The sequence below is a fragment of the Ambystoma mexicanum genome, chromosome 1q (assembly GCF_040938575.1).
Source record: "Ambystoma mexicanum isolate Mex_15411 chromosome 1q, UKY_AmexF1_1, whole genome shotgun sequence".
NCBI classification, from domain to species: domain Eukaryota; kingdom Metazoa; phylum Chordata; class Amphibia; order Caudata; family Ambystomatidae; genus Ambystoma; species Ambystoma mexicanum.
In genome coordinates, this window is record NC_090922.1 from 933,478,120 (window position 1) to 933,498,571 (window position 20,452).

At 47.0% G+C, this 20,452-nt stretch overlaps 1 protein-coding gene across 2 annotated transcripts in view; it reads left to right on the plus strand.

Moving 5' to 3' along the window:
- Positions 1–20,452, plus strand: part of SASS6 (SAS-6 centriolar assembly protein) — a 1,114,399-nt gene that overhangs the window by 838,563 nt on the left and 255,384 nt on the right. For both annotated transcript variants that reach the window (XM_069641586.1, XM_069641587.1), the window contains exon 12: positions 11,516–11,597. In XM_069641586.1, the coding sequence (XP_069497687.1) occupies positions 11,516–11,597 (82 nt within the window). The remainder of the gene's footprint in view (positions 1–11,515; positions 11,598–20,452) is intronic.

Consider the following 20,452-nt stretch of genomic DNA (forward strand, 5'->3'; position numbering starts at 1 on the left):
TAGGGATGGTGAAAGCGGCACAGGGCGACCGCAACTGTGATGGGCTGCAGATGGAGGGGGAGGCAGAGACTGCTGGGGTAGCGATTCAGGGGTGGGCCGATGGAGGGTGGCCCCAGCTACCGGCAAGGTAGAGGAGCTGGTTGATGATGGCAGGAGCCCGCACTTCAGTCCCTGGGGCAGGCAAGGGCATCAGCAGGTCGGAGGGTACAACCGGTCCGCAAAGATGGACCGAACTACCGGAGCAGGACACCGGCTGGCGATCAGAGCGCGGAGGTACAAAGATCCTGGTGAGCGGTGAGCCGAGGGAACAGGCAATGCGGTCAGGCGTACGCGTTCAAGTCAGTGACGGCCACAGATGAAGGATGGAGGCAGCGCTTCCTGCCAGGACTGCCATGGAGATAGCTGCAAGGCTCGGAGAAGGCCGCACGGTGCAGCCGAGACCAGGAAGGGTCGTCGGGGGGGGGGAGGGGGGGAGCCACAGTCGCAGATGAAGAATGGAGTCGGCGCCCTCTGCCAAGACCGCCGTGGAGACAGCTGGAAGGCCGCACGGGACAGCCAAGACCAGGAAGCCGACAGGGGAAGGCCAGTGGCGATAGATGAGCCAGGCATACCTGGAACGGGCCGAGGGAAGGAGGAGGGCCCAGCAGCCGACGGCAAAACCGATGAGCGGGCAAAGGCAACAGGATCACGGTCGCAAGGGGCCGGTGAGGGCCACAGTAATGGGGTGCGGTGGGTACTGCAGTCCAAGGCAAACGGAGCAAGTCCCAGGAGCAGGCCGGGGGCAGCAGGATACTGCCTGCGCCATAGATGGGGCCGTGGGTACTGCAGCCCAAGGTAGATGGATCAATACCCTGGAGCAGGCCGAGGGCAGCAGGATCCTGCCTGTGCTGTGGGTGGGGTGGTGGGTACTGCAGCACAAGGCAAAACGGAGCAAGTCCCAGGAGCAGGCCGAGGGCCGCAGGATCCTGCCTGTGCCGCAGATGGGGCCAGCAAGAGTCGCAGCAAACAGAGGTGGCGGGCGCGGCAGCCCAGGGTAGATGGAGCACGTCCCAGGCGCAGGCCGAGGGTGTTGGGGAGAATTCTCATTCTATGGCTAATTTCCCTCACCTAGTGAGTCCCCTAGCAGCTTTGCTGGATTTCTGGAGTTTATTTTTCCACTTGGTAAGAGCGTGAGCCTTTTTCCCACTCTTACATGTGTTTTGCCATGTGTATTTTTACTGTTTGTGTAATCATGGGCTCTGGAGGACACCACTCCATGAACCCCACTTTTCATGTGTGTTACACAGCGCCTTCCATGCAGTAACACAGGGTTGTCTTTGAGACTTCCCCCTGACTCAATTTTCTGGGGCTGACTACTGTCCCCCAGAAAACAGGTAAAGTTGCCATTTACTTTACATAGTCATTTAAATCTACAGACCCAGTACACCCCATTTTACATGGAGTATTGGAAAGGGTTAACTCCCATCCCTTTTTGTCTGTGCTTCTCTGAGGTTTGTTTTGCTCTTTTAACATTCAGACTTGGCTGGTGGCAGTGGTATCTACCCTAACTTTTCTACCGCGATTATATTATATAAAGGTGGTACTGTTCCAGGCTATCGTAGTAGCCTCGCACATTAACCTGCTTGACCAAATACTCTTTCTTTTGGCTCCGGTCGGGTTTATTCGCCATTTCTTTTTGTTAAAGTCCTTCTTGTGTTTTACTTTGCGCGGCAAACCAGGTTTGCCTTCTTTGTTCGCCGTCTTTTGGCGGGCTTCTCTCAAGAAGCCCTCCTCTTGGCGCCTGGGTGTCTAGGTGGGCTGTATGTGAGGGAGGGGTGTAGTCACCCCCTGCACAGGGTATCCTTGGAAACCCAAATCACACTTTGGCATGATTGGCTAAGGTGGTTGTCCGGGCCGGACAACCCCCCCTGCTGTGTGATTGACAGCCAGGCTGTGTGAATGGGGGATTTTCACATTAAAAGGCAGGACTCTTGGGCTGGAAGTCTGAGTCGCCACTGGAACTGCAAGGAACCGAAGAAGAAGACGAAGGCTGCTGCAACTACGGAGTCCCCGTGAAGCCCTGCTGCAGTCCTGAGCTATCTACCCTTCAACGACAAGAGAAGATCCAGTCTGGAGTCTTCTTCCCTTGAGCCTGGTGGGCTCAACCAGCTCATCTTTCACAGCCAGAGGATCTTCCTCGTGGTCGAAATCGCTGCACATTGCTGTAGTGATCCGGATAGCCATCTGTAGAGCCTCCTGTTTTTAAGGAGCGCACCTTTTATTCACCGTTGCTGCTGCTGCCCTCATCCCTGGGTAGTGCAGATCACTCAAGACATCCTGCTTCTTGTCTCCACGACTGAAGCTCCAGGAACCGTGAGTCTGCAGGAAACTACCAGGAACAACTGACGTAGCACCAGCTTCTTCAAGCTTGTCCAGCTTCGAGGAACTCGGGTGAACCCTTTTCTCCTCATCCAAGGCTTGCCCTTGTCTTCCTTCCCTCTTATAACTTTTGCTTCCCCTGTTGACAATATCCAAGTACTCCTGGCAATCTTCAATCGTGAACTATCTAACTGTGTGATCCTCAACAACAGGAACCCGGCTCCACTTGACACTGGCGCAGGACTATTGACTTTTATCTTCTTGTCAGAAAGTGTTCTCTGATTCTGTCTGCCTTGACAAAAGTATTTCCTATGATTTTTGCCCCCAACTCTCTTTTGTTAACACAGGTGCTAAGTGTGTTTTAACTCCAGTAAAATACGCATATTTTTAGTAAGACCGAACTGTCATTACTGTCAAAAAGTGATCGCATATGTATTCCCGGTAACGCCTTTTGTTTCATAACACCGGTCTGTCAAATCATGAGGTTCTTACCTTGAGTTGTTCTGCACAAAGAGAATTGGTTGTGTGTAGTGTATTTTACGTGTGGTTTTACTTTAATAGAAGTGTAGTGTTTTGCAAACAGATGGTCTAGAAATACATTTTTTTTTACTTTTCAACCAAAAACCTTGAGTCGGTGTTTGCTTGAGTCACAGTAAGTGTGGTCCTTTGTGTAATCTCTACTACTGCTCACTTGCTCTTGAGATAAGTCTGGCTGCTCCACTACTGCTACCACTTTAACAGTGTAGTACAGGCTTGTACCAAAGGTGAACATGTATTGCAACTTGTAGTCTTAATTGTGTGTAGTGGTCCCTAAGGGCACTGCACAGGATTCTGCCGAATAGAGGCTAACAGGGCCCCGTCCGCACAGTTGCAGTGAGCCGAAGAGAGCCGCGGTAATGGATGTAACGGGAACCGCAGCTCAGCAGATGGAGCGTGTCCCAGGAAAACGTCTGGTTGACGGAGGGAGCAGTGCAAGTAATCCAGGTGAGAGGGATCCTGCAAACTTCAGGGGATCCAAGATAAGGTCGCCATGTTGTCGCGCACAGGGCGAGAGGAGAGTTTGGAAGCGGCGATCGGGTAATGAGGGTTGGGAATTTAGGAGTCGATGCAGCCCAGAGAAGCACAAGGCTATTAGAAAGTATAATTGTAGAGTTAGGAGTTGAAATTGTGGATGATTCTGCTCTCGGAAGGTTTGATTCAGCCTGATGAAGGTAGATGTCTGATCAGGCATCCGATGCTTGTATGCCCCCTGGTGCCCGATTGTGGGAAGGCCTGAGAAACCCAGACACCCGTGGAAGTTATATGATCCGGTGGTTAGGGAGATGGAGGAGGTTATCTCCAACTACTTCCGTGAGAATAATGACTTGGGACCTTCGCATGAAATAGTACGGGATGCCATGAAGGCGGTTGTTAGAGGTAAGCTCATTAGCAAATCCCCGGCTTACACCAGGGAGCGGCAGTTAATTAGAATACGGTTGGAGGGGGAGGTCAGAAGGGCAGAACAGGAGCACAAGAGGCTGGGGTCCCGAAAGGCACTGCGTGAGCTCAGGATGTCATGTGATAAGCTGAAGGAACGTTTAGCAGATAGAACGGCTCAGGAAATACTGAAGACTTCACAGTATTACTACGCCAATGGGAACTGAGCAAACAGACTCTTGGTGGCTAAGCTGTGTAAACTCCAAAACTGGAACACAGTGTTTGCCTTGCGCGATGGTCAGGGGGTGGTACAACGGGGCGTAGCCGATAAACTGAAGATTCTCGAAGCCCATTTTGGGGTGGCATTTGAGGGGGGAGGTTCAGACCCATTATCTGCAACGCATAAATCTCCCAAGCCTATCTGGGGAAGAGCGGGAATCCCTCGAAGTGCCTACAACCCCAGGGGAAGTAGAGTGTGCTATTAAGAACCTAATGAATAAGGCCCCGGGCCCTGATGGGTTTACAACACTTTTTTTTTACAAGAAGTTTTGTGCGCTCTTGGTTCTTCCTCTGGTGGATCGCTTTAATTCTTTCAAGGGTTCCGGTAGGGTTGCTCCCTCCATGGGTGTCTCCACGACTGTCTTGATTGCCAAACCTGGTAAGGACCCGATACTTTGCGATTCTTATTGCCCCATTACCCTTACTAACATGGACTCAAAACTCTCTTCTAAAATGTTGGCTAAGCGCATTATGATGGTCAAATGGGATTTATCACGGGACGCACAGCCCACGATAATGTGAGGCGTTTTCTGAAACTACTGGAGAATTATCGCATTGGACGTCCACAAGGCTTTCGATAGGGTGGACTGGGGGGTATCTCTGTGGCATATTAATGTAGTTTGGGTTTGGCCCAGAGTTTAAGGCATTCTACCAGAATCAGAACACCTCACTTCAAGTCAATGGGGTGCTATCGTCTAGGTTGTCCATCACCAGGGCCACGAGACAGGGTTGCCCTCTGTCTTCACTGATTTTCACACTGAATATGGAGCCGCTTACCAGGCGTATTAGGGGGAATAGGGGCTATAGAAGAAATCCAGGTTGGGGAGGGTCAGGGGGGGGACTACAAGGTCTCTCTCTACGCAGATGTGTTGCTCACACTGAGTAACCCAGGTGCTTCCTTGCCTGAGGTGCTGCGTGAACTGGATGAATTTGGTCAGATCTCTGGGATTTAAGTGAATTACTATCAGTCGCATGGTTTGGATTTTCCGCTGAGGCCTCAGGACAGGAGTGAGATTTGTAGCCTTGCCCCGATGCAATCATCTCGGGAGCCTATCCCCTATTTGGGTGTGTGCATTCCTAGCAGTACCTCATAAATCCATCAATCTAACTTTCTGCTGCTGTTTCAAGAGCTGTCTGATGACTTGGATAGGTGAGGTCGCCAGGAGATTTCGTCGTTTGGCCCTATTGCAGCGGTCAAGATGAAACTTATTTTTTGTCTTCAGTACCTCTCTATGGCACTCCCGGGCATGGTCCCCGACACAGATTTCCGTGCACTTCAGGGTAATATTTTTAAATTCATTTGGGGGCGTAAGCGGGCTAGGATTTCTAAGAAGGTGCTGTTGAGGCCTACTGGGGTGGGGGGGCCTGGGGATACCTGACGTCTTTTGCTACAATGTAGCTGCACAGCTCTCAAGTGGTCGTCTGGAGGGACACTAGTTCGCAGCCGAAATGGAAGGCAATTGAACAGGCTCAGTCAGCGGTTACTTTACACCATCTTCCTTGTGTTGACAGGGGTTCTCGGAGACAGGAGTGGGGATTCTAGTTATTGGCCACAACTATGTGCACACTCCATTATATGGGCAGAGTGCTGCATAGATGGGGAACGGCAATGGGGTTGGGTCCTTTGGAATAACCCAGGCTTACAGCTGTGATAAGACTGTGGGAGTTTTAGGAGATGGGTAGCAGGGGGCTTGACTTGCCTGTACCAGTTATATAAGGAAAACTCTCCTGTGACCTTTAATGAGTGTAAACACGCCTTCGCATTGCCGGAAACAGAGCGATTCTGCCATGCCGAACCTCGGCACTGTATCTCGCATCCTACCACAAAGCAGGGAGCCAGTAGGCCACGGAACGCTCAGGAGATGGCACTCCAGGGGGGCTCGTACTGGGGCTGGGTCTCAAAGCTGTGGAAGTTCCTGGACACTGGCCTCCTGTGGTGCATTATATGGAAAAGTGGGAAACCGATTTGGGCCAGCCCATAGAGGATGAGGCATGGCTGAGGATATGGGGCAGGATGCTTAAGTCCTCCAGGTGTGTCATCGATAGGGAGAGTGCTCCTATATATTCTTTTATAGGTGGTATCTCACCCCGGAAAGGTTGCATCATGTATCAGCTGATTACTCACCCTCTTTTTAGCCGGACTGTGATGGTGTAGGCTCTCTTTCATATGGTGTGGCTATGTGGGAAGGCAAACCCTATCTGGAAGGATTTGCTCCCCAAAATCAAATATATCACTGGGTTTTCGCTCCCCATGGAGCCGCAGGTGGTTGTGCTGGTGGATGCGAGTGTTGGGTCATTCTCTCTTACGGGCCACATGGCTACTTGAATTGGAAATCCATCGATGGTCCGGTGATCCAAATGTGGTGGGTCAAAATATTGACTTTGCCGAAAGCTATCCTGCCATGGATTCTAAGTCTCCTCTGTTGTGGCACTTCCTGCTTTTGTAGAACTCTCTGAGAAATATTCAAAATCAGAAGCTGGAACACACGAGGCTTCAAGCACATCTTCAACAATGAGTGTGCAAACCTAGAAGCATTCAACATACTGTGTCTCCAAGAAACATGGATGACATGGCCACCACTTGTGGAAGGCTACACACTACTGATAAATCCTGCAAAGAAAAACCAACAAGGAAGACCATCATCGGGCCTTATAACACTGATTAAAGCCGGGATAGGCTTTAGGATTGTCGAAAAAAGGAATCCACATCATATCATACAGTTAGCGGTATTGGAGGCTGAGAAAGCAAAAGATTATGCATCACCATTTATTATTTCAAACCTCTACAGGAACCAGATATCGTGGCAAGATAAATGTTTTGTTAACAAAACAATGACGACTGTGGATAGCTGTAGAATTCAATATCATGATGCCCTGCTAATTATATGGTGATCTAAACATGAACTGCCTCAAATACCAATCCCATACTTTAACGCAAGAAAAAGGAAACAAAAAGTATATGAGCGAGAATCTCTCAAGAGTGGACAAATGGATGAGAGAAACCAAAGAGCGCGACTTGCACCTCCTGAATGGTCAAACTATAGGAGACACACCAGCCGCCTGAACATGGCGAAGAGGGAACCAATCATCTGGTGAAATTATGCCCGTCTCCTGCTTCAGGAAAAAAGAGAAACCCGGACAAAAACCATTGAAGTGGGCCCAGGTAGAAACAAGCTGCGGATGAATGCACATGAGATCCAGCTTGTGAATGAATACAATCAAAAAGCTCTACAAGAAAATATAATGGGCCCAAACTACCTGCCTTTATTCAGCGGATTTAGCATATCTATTATACCTGGTCTAAAAACACAATTTACGCAGAGACATAGATACGACCAAGAAATTGTAGCAAAGAAAAGAGAATTGCATTAAGATCTAAGAAACCTAAACTGCAACAAGGAATCCTAATCAATAGCCAGATCAAAAAACACAAACAACAATATAAAAATTGGCTAAAAAAACACAAATGGATCATTACCCAAAACGACGCAGAATACATGCTGAAAATCTTGGCTTCAAATGGCTCTAGATCCTTGCCGTTGGTGTTAAATGATATAGGTAGAAACCAAAAAGCCTTGCAACATAATGCTGTAGAGTAAGACGTTTGGTTGCAATTCTCTGCTACACTATTTGGGGAAACTGCATCTGCCACCACCTACGAAATCCCATCATCACAAGGTAAATGGGAACTTGACTATGACGGGCAAGAGATCATCACACTAATCAACAAAGCCAGTAAGTAATTCCTGCGCTCCTGGCCAAGATGCACTATCTAACTTTATGCTAAAAGAAGCCATCGAAGTATGGGCAGATTTGAAGAGATCGTTTCCAAAACCAAAATACCAGACTCCTGGAATACAGCAATTTTGATCCCCATTTTCAAGAAAGGTGTAAGATCTGACCCGAAGAACTATCGTCCGATTGCGTTACTGGCTCGATTGGGGAAAATATTTGCATCTGTGATTCTACTAAGACTGAAGAAGTGGGTTTTGTGCTCGGGTCACTACCATAAAAGACAAACTGGCTTTGTTAAAGGAGTCGGATGTTGCTTAAAATCTACTCATATTGAATATCCTTAAGCTAAGATCGCTTAAATTGAGTACACAAATATACATTGCTTCCATAGATCTAGCATAGGCCTTCGACAGTGTGGACAGATCTTTTATGGAAAAAATGGTTGAATGGAAATGCCCAAATCACATCTTGGGTTCAATAAAGGTCCTCTATTCAAATACCTCTATTAAAATTTGATTAAATAACGAGGGCTTATTATGTAAAAATATTACAGCCTTCCGCAGACTGAAATAATGCTTCCCACTAGCAGCAGAACTGTTGAAATTGTTTATATCCGATCTGAACGAAATGCTGGAAGAAGTAGATGCCTTCCTTCCAAAAATAAACGGCTATAGTGGATCTCTGGGATGAGAACTCGGATGATCTTGTTATAATAGACCAGACACAAATTGGCATCCAAACAAAATTGAATGCGCTTCATCTATACTTCGAAAGAAATGGGCTAACAATAAACATCCCAAAATCTGGGATAATGTTCTTAGTAACGAGCAGGTGGCAAAAAGAGACAAGAAAAGTTAATTTGGTATCTGGGAAAGAAACCCCTAGATCAAGTTTGTAACATGCGATATCTTAGAGTAGATATAAACCAAAGCATATGTGACAAACCACGCATCGAAGAACTAAGATCCAAAAGGAAGAATCTGACCATTCAAGGTGCCATAATACACAGAAGATGCAGAACATTTTCTTTTGAACCTATTCTAAAATTCTATAGACAGGTTATCCCAATCCTTGTGTATGGAGCCGTAACCGCCTTTTGCTTCCCGTGGAAGGAATGGCCGGTATTGGAAGGAATATTCTGGAGAAAAATCTTGAATATGCCCAGGTATGCGCCTATCAGCGTAATAAAGCACAAGCTGCGGCTAGCTTCAATCTATTCAGTGGTTGCATGGAAGTCCCTGTCCCCATTTTGAAAACGTATACATGAGACTTCAATTCTTTATGTTTATATTCAAGGAGCAAAACAAAATGTATTGTATGCACAAACAATGGCACCAACAGTGCCAAGCAATCCTTGCTGAAACATAAAATTTGAAACTTTAAGAACAAATCCAGATGCAGCAAAGAGAAAATGATGGGACTGGATAGAGATAGAACTGGAAAAATCCCAATACAGACTATATGCAAAACTAGACAATAACCTAAGACCAGTCAATGTCCTCCTGAAATACTTGATGTTTTCCTATGCTTTAGGCTAAACCTCCTACTGACCAATCAGATATTACACTCGAGGGGGGAAGAGCCTTGAGGGAACTAGAGAGTGTAGACTTTGCAAAGCGCCAGTAGAAACATTGTGTCCTGAGCTTATATCCCAGAGATCAAATCACCTTTGACGTCTAACATTGGCCACACTGTCCAGGAGCATATCCTTATACAGAGGAGAAAATAACTAAATCACATTTGCCTTGAAAGCCTAATTAGAAACTTTATTTCCTCGAGTGAAGTCAGTTTAAAGATTAATTATCAAAAGCACAAAGGACCTCTGACATTGCTACAACATCTTCAATAGGAACACATTAGATATTTCTACCGGCACTGAATTCTTCTTATGTAATGTTCTGGGAGATCTGTCATTTTATTGTTGTTTAAATTAACTTTTATCTTCACTAACCTTTTCTACATCATTCTTAGTTTTCTGTAGTTCTTTTAAAATATTTGTGTATATTAGTGCTAATTGAGAATGACGAAGGTTTCAAATAAACTATGTCAGTAATTTAAAAAAAGAACCGTCTGTGTGGGGGGTAGAGTTTGGTTTGGTCCAATGGTTGAGTTGGTCCAGTGGGTAGGTTGGGGGGGGGGCACAAGGGAAAATTGAGATCTGTCTCTCTGGTGGTCAGGACTGTGATCACTATGGACTCTTGTCACCTGTTGCTGTTGAATTGTAGATGCCATGCATTTCCATTTGCTGCTTCCCACAGTGTCTTAAATAAAATATTTTGGGGTAAAAAAGGGGGGTATCCTCTCAGGAAGTATGTGCATGTGTGTTTATTTAGATAATCTGATGAAAAATTCTTCAAGGAAATAAAGTTTAAATAGAATACTTCAGATCCCTTAACAACAAAGCAAACATTGCTGAGAAAGAAAGATAAAACATGGGACTGGCAAAAAAACGAAGTAAATATATCACAATTCTAGCAAAAGAATATCACAAACACTATCCAACGTTCCTGTACCCTCAGCCCTATTCAAAATTGTTTCTTGAAAAGAGTGTGCTGAGACCCCTGATAAAGTTCAAATTAAACCAACTGGAGATTAGAGCTTGTAGGGGCTTGTCAGTATGTAGAAAGAAGTCTTAGATGCTGTCCACCTGTGTGGAGGATTGTAAATTGAATGTCCTAGTGTGCAGGTTGAGGGAAGTAAAATATTAGGTTGATTTGTATACACTGACGAGAGTCTGGGACAGGATGATTTTTGGGCAAGGTGCATGGGGAGGAGACACGTGAGTTTAAATATAGCTATTGTTGCTTTTTGGCATGAATTAACAAAGAAACTGAAAATATAATAAGTCCTTAGTGAAGATTCTATGCGATTTAAGGTTAGAGCTTAGAAATATGGGCCAGATTGATGTAGGCGGTCTAGATGTTCTCATGGGGATTGCAACAATGGGTGGGGGGATACGAGCGTGGGAGGGCACAGGGAGGAAGGTCTTCAATCAGTAGGGTTGGGGGAGCTCTGAGGAAGGGAGGTGGGGGGAGGTGGGACAGAACTGGGTAGGCAAGAAATATGGGATGTTGATTGATGTATGGGTCAACCTGTAGTTACAATACAGTTGATATGTATGTTAGTTGCAATCAAATCAATAAAAATGTGTTGTACAAAAAAAATTATTTACGGTTAGAGCTTGATGAGTGTCTGAAGAAGTATGGTTTTAACAAATAACAGGATTATGATCATAACATGAAATTTTAAGTAAACATAAAAATGATGGATTATATATTGAATAATTGTTTATAAGTTGATGTATCATTAATTGTCTTTTTTTTTGTTTAACTTTCACTATACTTTGTGTGTAACATGAGTACTTATTTTCCCTTCATAAATGTTGTATGTGACTAATGTATGTTTCAGTATACTAATGTGGTGTGTTCTTTTGTGGTGACTGTTGGGATTAATTGTACCTCCCCGTCAACCTTCCTCCCTCCTAAAGTTAAAACTGACTGTTCTGATACAGCTTCCATTGGGAAGTCGGATCTGTCTTTTGGGTGGAACACTGTTCCACCATTCGATTAGAGGATTACACAGACCTCACCAGAGGGTTGTGAAATAATCTCCATAGCATTAGTGTTTTAGCCTTTTAACAACTTAACTGAATATATATGTTGCATGTGTAATTTAACTGGGACAAAAACATTTTTTCCACTTAATAATTCGACTTGTTCTTTTTCAGGTTACCAAACTGCAAGAAATCATAGATGCAACAAATCAAAAACTGGAAGAAAGCAAGCAGCTTCTAAAAACAAATGAAAATGGTGAGTATTTAGGGCATGCCACACTATTTTAGTAAATGTAGGTATTTTTTTTTGTGGCTGCTCTTCCTTTTTAGATATTGCTGAAGTTATTACCTAATTGATGTGAATGTTTGGTATCTTTTATTTGATTCTCTCGAAGATATTGTTTTTTGGCTTTTGTGAGGGGTCAGAAAGTGAGGCAGGCAACTTTTCTGAAGTTTTCTCATCAAACTCCATTTTATTAAATTAAAAGGTATGCTGAACTATCCCCACCCTGACGCGGATTTCCCTCCATAAAATTAACTAAAGGAAACACTCTAACAAAGGATTTCTGTCCCTCACACTGTCATATTGTATCAACAGTCTCTTCTTATAACCTGGGTGAATTCCCCTTACCCAGATTTTAAGTGAAATTCTGCTTCACATGTCAAAGCAAGAAAATAGGGATAACCTGGTTTGCAAAACAGTTTCATCACAGTTCTTTGTAACTCCAATTTATCAAGAGAAAGTTCCAATACTCTGTTTTAACAAAGCAAATACAACTCTTATATAATTTAGCTTCTTCAGATAAAGAAGAACTTTGCAGTTCATTAATAGCAACAATAATTTACCTGGTCAGGATGATTTGCCACAACTGATAAGAGAAACAACTTCTTGACAGCTTTACAGAGCTCCTTTCTTCAGTAATACCAGCACATAAATTGTCTCTGTCAAGACCACTTTGTAGCACTTCTTTGACTTCCACCTGTTTGACTCCCATGCCAGGTCCACTACCTCCAAAAATCTGCCATCCGGATATACTTCCCTACTCGAGCAAAGTTCCACAACAAGTGCTTTTATGGTTGAGGTCAACTGACAAGAGATTCACAAAAGCTTTGCAGTGTTCAACAATTTGCAGCTTAAAAACCTTTAACAACTCTTTAGAGAAAACATGGTTCACGTTTCTGTTCTTTAATTCTCTTCTATAAATGTTCCTCTCTTTCTGAACATCTTTCCCAGACGGGTAGCCTCTTTTTTCACTCTTGTTTCCCCACTGTAGTGGTAACCACATATTGACAAGCATAGGATCTTATTCTGCCTCTCTTGGCTTTGACATGTGAGTTTACACCAACATTTACCCTATGTTGTATACAGTTTGGGCAACATGTTTCACCACTTATAGACCGCTCGTTTACCCCTTTCTTTTGTTGGAAATATTGGTTATATTGTATTTGCCTTGACTTCAGTAGCTTTTGGTTTGGCCAATACTTGCAGGTATTTACTTTCACCAATTTTTCCCCATCGGCTTTTGGTTGGGTTTACCATAGACTTATACGTCTAAAGTTATAGTAAGTTGTGTTTATTATACAGGATTTCCGCTGCTGCTCAATGGTTCGGTATTCAAAATTGCTTCGGGGACCGCTATCACTCAAACCAGAGTGCTGCTCTTCAACTGAATGCCTGTCTGTGATACGGATCACTCCCGGGTCACTGCCAGCAGTGAACTCACCGGCTAAGTCGTGCGTCTGTGGCTCATTGTGACCCAGCAAACTGTTCCTTGGAGTCCGCCTTCACCCACACTACCTGCAATGGGGAACCCCTGTCGCTCCGGAGACAGTGGTGCACGCCAGCCACCAGAGACAGCCTTGAGGCCCTCGTGTGCACGCCAGCCACCTGAGATGGCCTCCTGGGAGTAAAAGCTTCCCTTCCCTTGCCTTCGCTTCCTGCTGCGCAGCCTCTGCACGTCGGGATTCGAGAGTCACTGACCCTCTGAGGACCGGCAGCCGCTTTCTACTGCACAATGGTCCCAGCATCTTCACTCTCTCCCAGCTTCCGTTTGGGCTGCAGGAAAGTACCATGCTGCTTCCGATCTTTGCTTTCTCTGCTATCTTGATTTGTCAATGGCCTGCACCTGAGGGGACATTTTAAGCCTGTCTGTCTCCCTCAGGTGTGGGTCATTTGAATTAATGAACTGATCACTCCTGCAACATTTAACCTTTTTAGCCCTCTTCCTTGTCCCAATACTTAAGAAATTATGGGAACTGAAGTCCCTAATGTCAGTCAGTTTTTAAGCCATTAGAAGGGTGGCATTTCGGGGAAAGTTGAACGGGGCGGGGGGGGGTCCCCTTCCTCCTGACCTGCTCACCCTCCAATACCCCGATGTGATCCTCCTGCAGAACACCACCCCTAGGGTCAGGAAACGTCTGCATTTTCCTGTCCACATGAGAAGGGTCCCAGGCCAGGTTTTCTGGGGGAGTCATGGCTGATTCATCACACTTGTTTTTAGCTTCTTTTGGAGCCTGTGTTAATAGGTGTGGGGACAGAATTCCTTTTTTGGGGGGCAGAGGGGAATCTCTGACCTCCACTGCAACCGTTTCTGAGAATATGGTCCTATGGTATCCCATACACTCGTAGCCATATTGTCCTCATGGTGATTATATCACCATAGATTGGTTTACGCATGACCCAATAGGACATGGGGCATAAATAGCCCCACCCCCGCGGCTCCCTTCAGATTTCAACCGTCTCCAAAGTAGTGGGAGCACCTTGTGTTTTCTACTCTTTACAAGGTTGAATTCTACTCTTGACAAGTTTGGATTTCTGTCTTTCTTTCACAATGTCTGGAAAGGCGTTGTTCCGCCCGTGTGCCACGTGTGGACTGGACAAAGTCTACGAAGGAGATGGGCACACGGATTGCCTTTATTGTCTCCACCCGCATCATTCTACGGACAGCTGTGACATTTGTACGGGATTCTCACAGAAGACGCTGAAAGATCGAAATAGGCATCTGGTGATCGCCTAAAGAGCCTGCGTCACAGCCACCACCGTCTCAACAGGAGTTACGTCGTCAACTGGCTCATTACCACCGGCGCAGGCAATACCTGCAGTGGCTTCGTCGACCCCGGCAGCGACGATTGAACGGGCTCCGAGATTGACATTGTCGACGGTGGATCCTCCAGAGGCTTGGCAACCGGCAGTGTACGATGCAGTTTTGCCAGATACCCTATTGCAGCAGGAATCGGCTTTCTCAATATCGTCAATGGAGGAAGACGGTGAACAGATTGTTGGTCCAGCTGATCTTGGATTGCAAGGTGTTGGCTCGTCGACGATCTCGGGAATGCAAAGTGTCCCCGTTACATCGTCTTTGCTAAATCCTCAGTCGGTGTTATCCTTGCAGGTGTGGACCACGCTGCAGTCTCTTTTGAGCCAATTGGACGCAAGGTTACCCCCCCATAGGTGCACCTAAAGAGATACCGCAATACCTGTCGACGACGAACGAGGTCCCGCTCCGCGGTCAACGACTGGGTTGCCGGCCTCCCGTCCAGTTAGCGAGGAACCTCCACGCTCACACCCGGAAGAAGGGGAATTGATAGATTCAGAGTCAGACCAAGCTAGAGACTCTCTTTCGGATTTTTCATCGTCCCCTTCGAGAGATCCTTCATGGGAATCGGAGGCAGAAGTGGAAGTTCCTAGAAGCCCGGCTCAGCCGTCGCCGCCAGATGACATCGGCTCCTTTCACGTGATGATGGGCAAAGCCTGTATTGAATTTGGTCTGACCCCGGAGGAAGAAAAGAAGGAATGCTTCTTATTCGACCATATGGGGAAGAGGAGGAAGTCAGTCTTCTTGGTTCCCATTCTGGACCACGTCTGGCAGGAAGGCTTGCGAACCATGTGCGATCCATTTTCGGAACCTGCAATCAAGGGCAGGTTGGAAAAGAAGTTCAAAGCCCCGGATTCTACTCTTAAATGTCTGACTGCACAGCCCTCCCTGGAGTCGGTAGTGTCGGCAGCAGCTGCCAGAAAAGCCAGATCGCAGCATAAGTGTACAACACATCCGGACAATGAAGCTATAAGGCAGGATGCCTTTGGTAAGAAGGTCTTGTCAGTAGGAGGGACGACGGTTAAGGCAGCTAACTCGCTGGCTATCGTGGCAAGATACGACCGGGAGATGTGGCATCGTTTGGCCCCCATCCTGGAACACCTGCCGGAGGAGCACAGAAAAAGAACCATGTTGCTGGTCCGTGAGGGGGAAGAGGCATCAAACCACTCGATCAACGTCGCTGTGGACTTGGCGGAATCCGGTTTCAAACAAATAAACAACGGAATGGTTTTGAGAAGACACACCTGGCTGAAATGTACGAACTTTAGACCGGAGGTCCAGTATAAGGTGCTCGATATGCCATGTGAGGGTGAGCAGTTGTTCGGGGAGAAGTTGGACAAGGCTCTAAAAGGCATGAAGGAAGATTCAGACACAGCAAGGTCGCTCAGACCCCTACAGAGCGGTAGAGCATTTCGGTCCTTTCGCCCCTTCCGCGGAACATCAGGGAATTCCCGATTTGTGGCATCCAGGGACCGGAGTTTCAACAGGCCATCATACTCCTCCCAAGGTTATAGGCGAGCTGTCCAATCGACACAAAGAGGCCGAGACTACCAGGCTTTGAGGAGAAGAGGAGGATATTCATCGTCCACCAAAGGCAAGCAGTGAAAGTCCCAACAATGACGAGCTTCAGGACGTCCTGGGAGGCAGAGTGTCCCGTTGCGTCGACGTGTTGGGTGTTGGACATGGTAAAACTAGGCCACTCTTTGCAGTTCAAGAAGATACCATTGCACATTCCACCTGTGTATTTGGCGCAACCCCATCTTCACATATTATAACAAGAAGTGGTGCTTATGCTTCAAAAAGGGGCTATAGAATTTGCTCCGTGGCCGAGAGATGTCTGGGAGTTTACTCCCGTTACTTTGTGGTCAAAAAACCCAACGGCAAGTGGCGACCCATTCTGGACCTTGGAGCTCTCAACAAGACTCTGCAAAGCCTGAAGTTCAAAATGCTTACGCTTCAGGAGGTCATCCGATCTATACAGCCGGGGGATTTTCTGGCGTCGTTAGACCTACAAGACGCAAATTTCCACATACCCATGCGTCAACGACACAGAACGTTTCTAAGGTTCGTAGTCATTACCAATTCAAAGTGCTTCCTTTTGGACTAAAGTCTTCTCCCAGGACGTTCACAAAATGCTTGGCTCCAGTGGCAGCATGGCTACGAAGAAAAGGTCATCATGTTTACCTTTACCTGGACGATTGGCTGGTAAGGGGCTCGTCGCTGAGAATGGCACAAGCAAGCCTAGAGGCCACCATGCAACTTCTACAGCGGTTAGGCTTTGCAATCAACTTCGAGAAATCCTCCTTAGCTCCCTCAAGGAGCTTGGTATAATTGGGCGCAGAATTCCAAACTCAATCAGGGCTAGTGAAGCCGTCCTTGGAGAGAGTTCAAAAACTCAAACAAAAAGCGGAGGAGTGGAAAACTGGCATCAGAGTGTCAGTCAGGTAATGCACGTCACTACTAGGGGCCATGGCGTTGCGTATCCCATTAGTGAATAACTGTCGTCTCTTCATGAGACCGATACAGGAATTTCTGGCAGACCGATTGTCCCAAAGCGCGGCTTGTGGTCCGACAAGTTGAGCATCAGCAGCAAGCTTCTACAAGCGCTTCAGTGGTGGCAGCTCTCGGACAATCTGACAAGAGGGATGCTCCTGCAGGAACCAGACTTTCAATTGACGGTGGTAACAGATGCATCGCTGAAAGGATGGGGAGACCATCTGGGATCCCTGCAAGTTCAAGGTCAATGGTCCCCAGCAGAGTCGACCTTTCACATCAACGTGCTGGAGTTAAGAGCGGTACGTTGGGCTTTGAGATAATTTTTACCTCGCATATGGGGATCAGTCGTAAGAATATTAACGGACAATACAACAACAATGTTCTACATCAGGAAGCAAGGGGGCATCCATTACACGATGCTCTTGAGCGAAGCTCAGGAAATATGGCGTTGGGCCCTCAAACAGGAAATAGGCATAATGGCTTACCATCTTTCAGGGGTGAACAATGTACAAGCAGACTCTCTCAGCAGGGAGATGAATCAACTGCACGAGTGGGAGTTGAATGATCAACAACTGGCAAACATCTTCAAGAAGTGGGGTCATCCTTCCCTGGATCTTTTCGCAACCCGAGAGAACAAGAAGTGCAGACATTACGCAAGCAGATGGCCACAACCCGGCACACTGGGGGAAGCATGCTCCTTCCCGTGGACGGACAAGTTCGCGTATGCGTTCCCTCCATTTCCACTCATCCGATGGACCCTCCAGTGGGTTCACAAATACCCATGTCATATGATTCTAGTGGCTCCTTACTGGGCGAGACAGTCGTGGTTTTCGGACCTGCTCCAACTGTCGATAACCGAACCAGTGAGGTTCCAGAAGATTCCGAACCTTCCATCCCAAGACAAGGGAGCAGTTTGGCATCACGACCCGGGCACCCTTAGCCTGGCTCCTGACTTCGCTGAGTTTGGGGCCCTGAACATTTCCTCTGATTGAAACGAATTTTACAGGCAGCACGAGCTCCGTCCACGAATACTTCATATGCATGTAAGTGGAAAAGATTCTGTGTGTGGTGCAGGGATCAACCGGGTGTGGACCCCCTGAACATCGCGTCAAAACAAGTTCTTCCATATTTGCTACACTTAGCAGAAAGAGGGTTGTCTTTCTCCTCCATAAAGGTTCATTTGGCAGCTATTTCAAGATTTACTCGTAAGACATTCAACTCCGTTGTTCAGCGATCGACTGGTTAAGCATTTCCTGAGAGGCTTATTTCGGACCTTTCCTCCAGCCAAAAAGTTTCCTCCTAACTGGAGTCTCAATCTGGTACTGTCATTACTAATGAAGGCTCCTTTTGAGCCTATGTCGTCGTCATCCTTGATGTTTTTGTTGTGGAAAATTGCCTTTTTAGTGGCTATTACTTCAGCAAGAAGACTTTCGGAACTGCAAGCATTGGTGATTGATCCCCCATACTTGGGGTTTTTCAAGGACAAAGTGGTATTGGCAATCAACCCTCATTTCATACCAAAAGTTCCAACTACATTCCATATGCATTCTTCAATTGTGCTGCCAACATTCTTCGCGGCAGCCTCTTTCGCAGAAAAAGGTCTCCATACGTTGGATGTCAAAAGAGCTCTGAAGTTTTACCTCAGTCGTACTCAGGATTTTAGGCGTACGAGACAACTGTTTGTGGCTTATGGGCCTTCGGTGAAGGGAAAACCGATCTCCAAACAAGGACTAGCCCGCTGGGTGTCGTCAACTATTGCCTTCTGCCACTCTAAAGCCGGGAAGCCTCTGGAAAGACGTCAAAAGGCACATTCAACAAGATCCACTGCGTCATTGGCGGCATTGGGGTCCGGAATCCCGCTGGTGGACATCTGTCAAGAGGCATCCTGGTCGGTGCTGCATACATTTACTCTGCATTATTGCCTAGAGCAACAGCATGCAGTGGATATGCGACACCTGTTTCAGTAAGGTAAGCCCCACAGAGGGGTGTATCCTCTTGTTAATATACCATGATTGGGGTTACTGTCAATGTACCATGATTGGGGTTTTGTATTGCAACTGCATATGCGGCTCTGATAATATTGGTTTGCATTGCACACCTCCAAATTAGGAGTACTACTATATAATGTATTATAAGCATGTGAATCCATGAAAGATCCAATGCTTGAGAAGGGAGTAGTTTCTTACCTGTAACTCCATTTCTCCAGCGTTGGCATCTTTCATGGATTCACATGCACCCGCCGGCCTCCCATGAATACAAACTTTATATGCCTCTACTACTTTGGGGGTTAAAATCTGAAGGGAGCCGCGGGGGCGGGACTATTTATGCCCTAAATCCTATTGGGTCATGCGTAAGCGGACCAAAACGACGAAGATAGGACACAGAAGTGTCGACATTTTTCCTATGGAAAACGTCTTAATAAATATACCGAGGGTTCCCAGCCTGACGACTGGGAATATTCTAAACATGTGAATCCATGAAAGATACCAACGCTGGAGAAATGAAGTTACAGGTAAGAAACTACTCCCGTACTCGATAGGGACGGGAGATGGAACATTTTTCACCAGAAAAAACCTTCTTCCCCTTTAAACTTAGAGGCACGCAGGGGTGCGGCCCCTGGGAGCATGTGCTACCCTGACACCGCCCCCCCGGCACCACACCCCAGTCCCCTTTTCCGTGTCAACGGGAACAGGCCGATTTCAGTAGCACTTCTGGGTTGAGCGTCGGCCATGTAATACCATGCTCTCTTCCCCGGATACTTTCTTCTGTCTTTTTGTCTTTTTTTATCAATTAGGTACTCGGTCCTCTGGCGCCACACTCCTCCCCGGCGCATGTCGACTTCAGCAGGAGTCCAGCCAGCGAGGGGCTCTTCCCTACATCAGATCTCCACACTATTTGCCTCCGCTGCTTTGGCCCCGACCATGGATGGGAGGGTTGTATCGCGTGCAACGCCCTTTCTTTGCGTGCTCTGAAGAACAGACTAGCTAGGTGGACGGAGCTCTTCGAGAAGTCGCCTCTAGAGGACTTGAAGGACTTATACAGAAGTCAAGGCACAAGGGAGGGACGCTCTTTTCCAGCGCAGCACGCAAGGGTGACTTCCCAAGGAAACGTCCAGCCGAGAGGAACCTCTCAGGTTCTCAGACCAGCATGGGTACCGAGGCTAGTTCAGCTACCGGCCGCCAGGCTGAGGGGTCCGTAGATCCTTCCGCAGACAGTGCGGAGGGACCGCAAGCTTCTTTTACCGGCTGTACACCCGAGGGGCTACGCCCTTGTACCGGCAACATGGCCGAGGTGATGCCTGCACGCAGCACTACCAGCGACTCTAAGGGCGACATGCCTACCAGGCCTGCTCCACTCCACCGTCAAGAGTCCTGGGAGCCAGGCACCATGACTTCAGCACGTGGCATGCAGCTCGACAAGATGACTGATGTGCCAAACAAGGTGGCCGCTCGTCCGATACCGCCCCGAGGAACGGAGCAGGTGGGAGAACGAGTTACAAAGTGGGACTGGTGTCAACCAG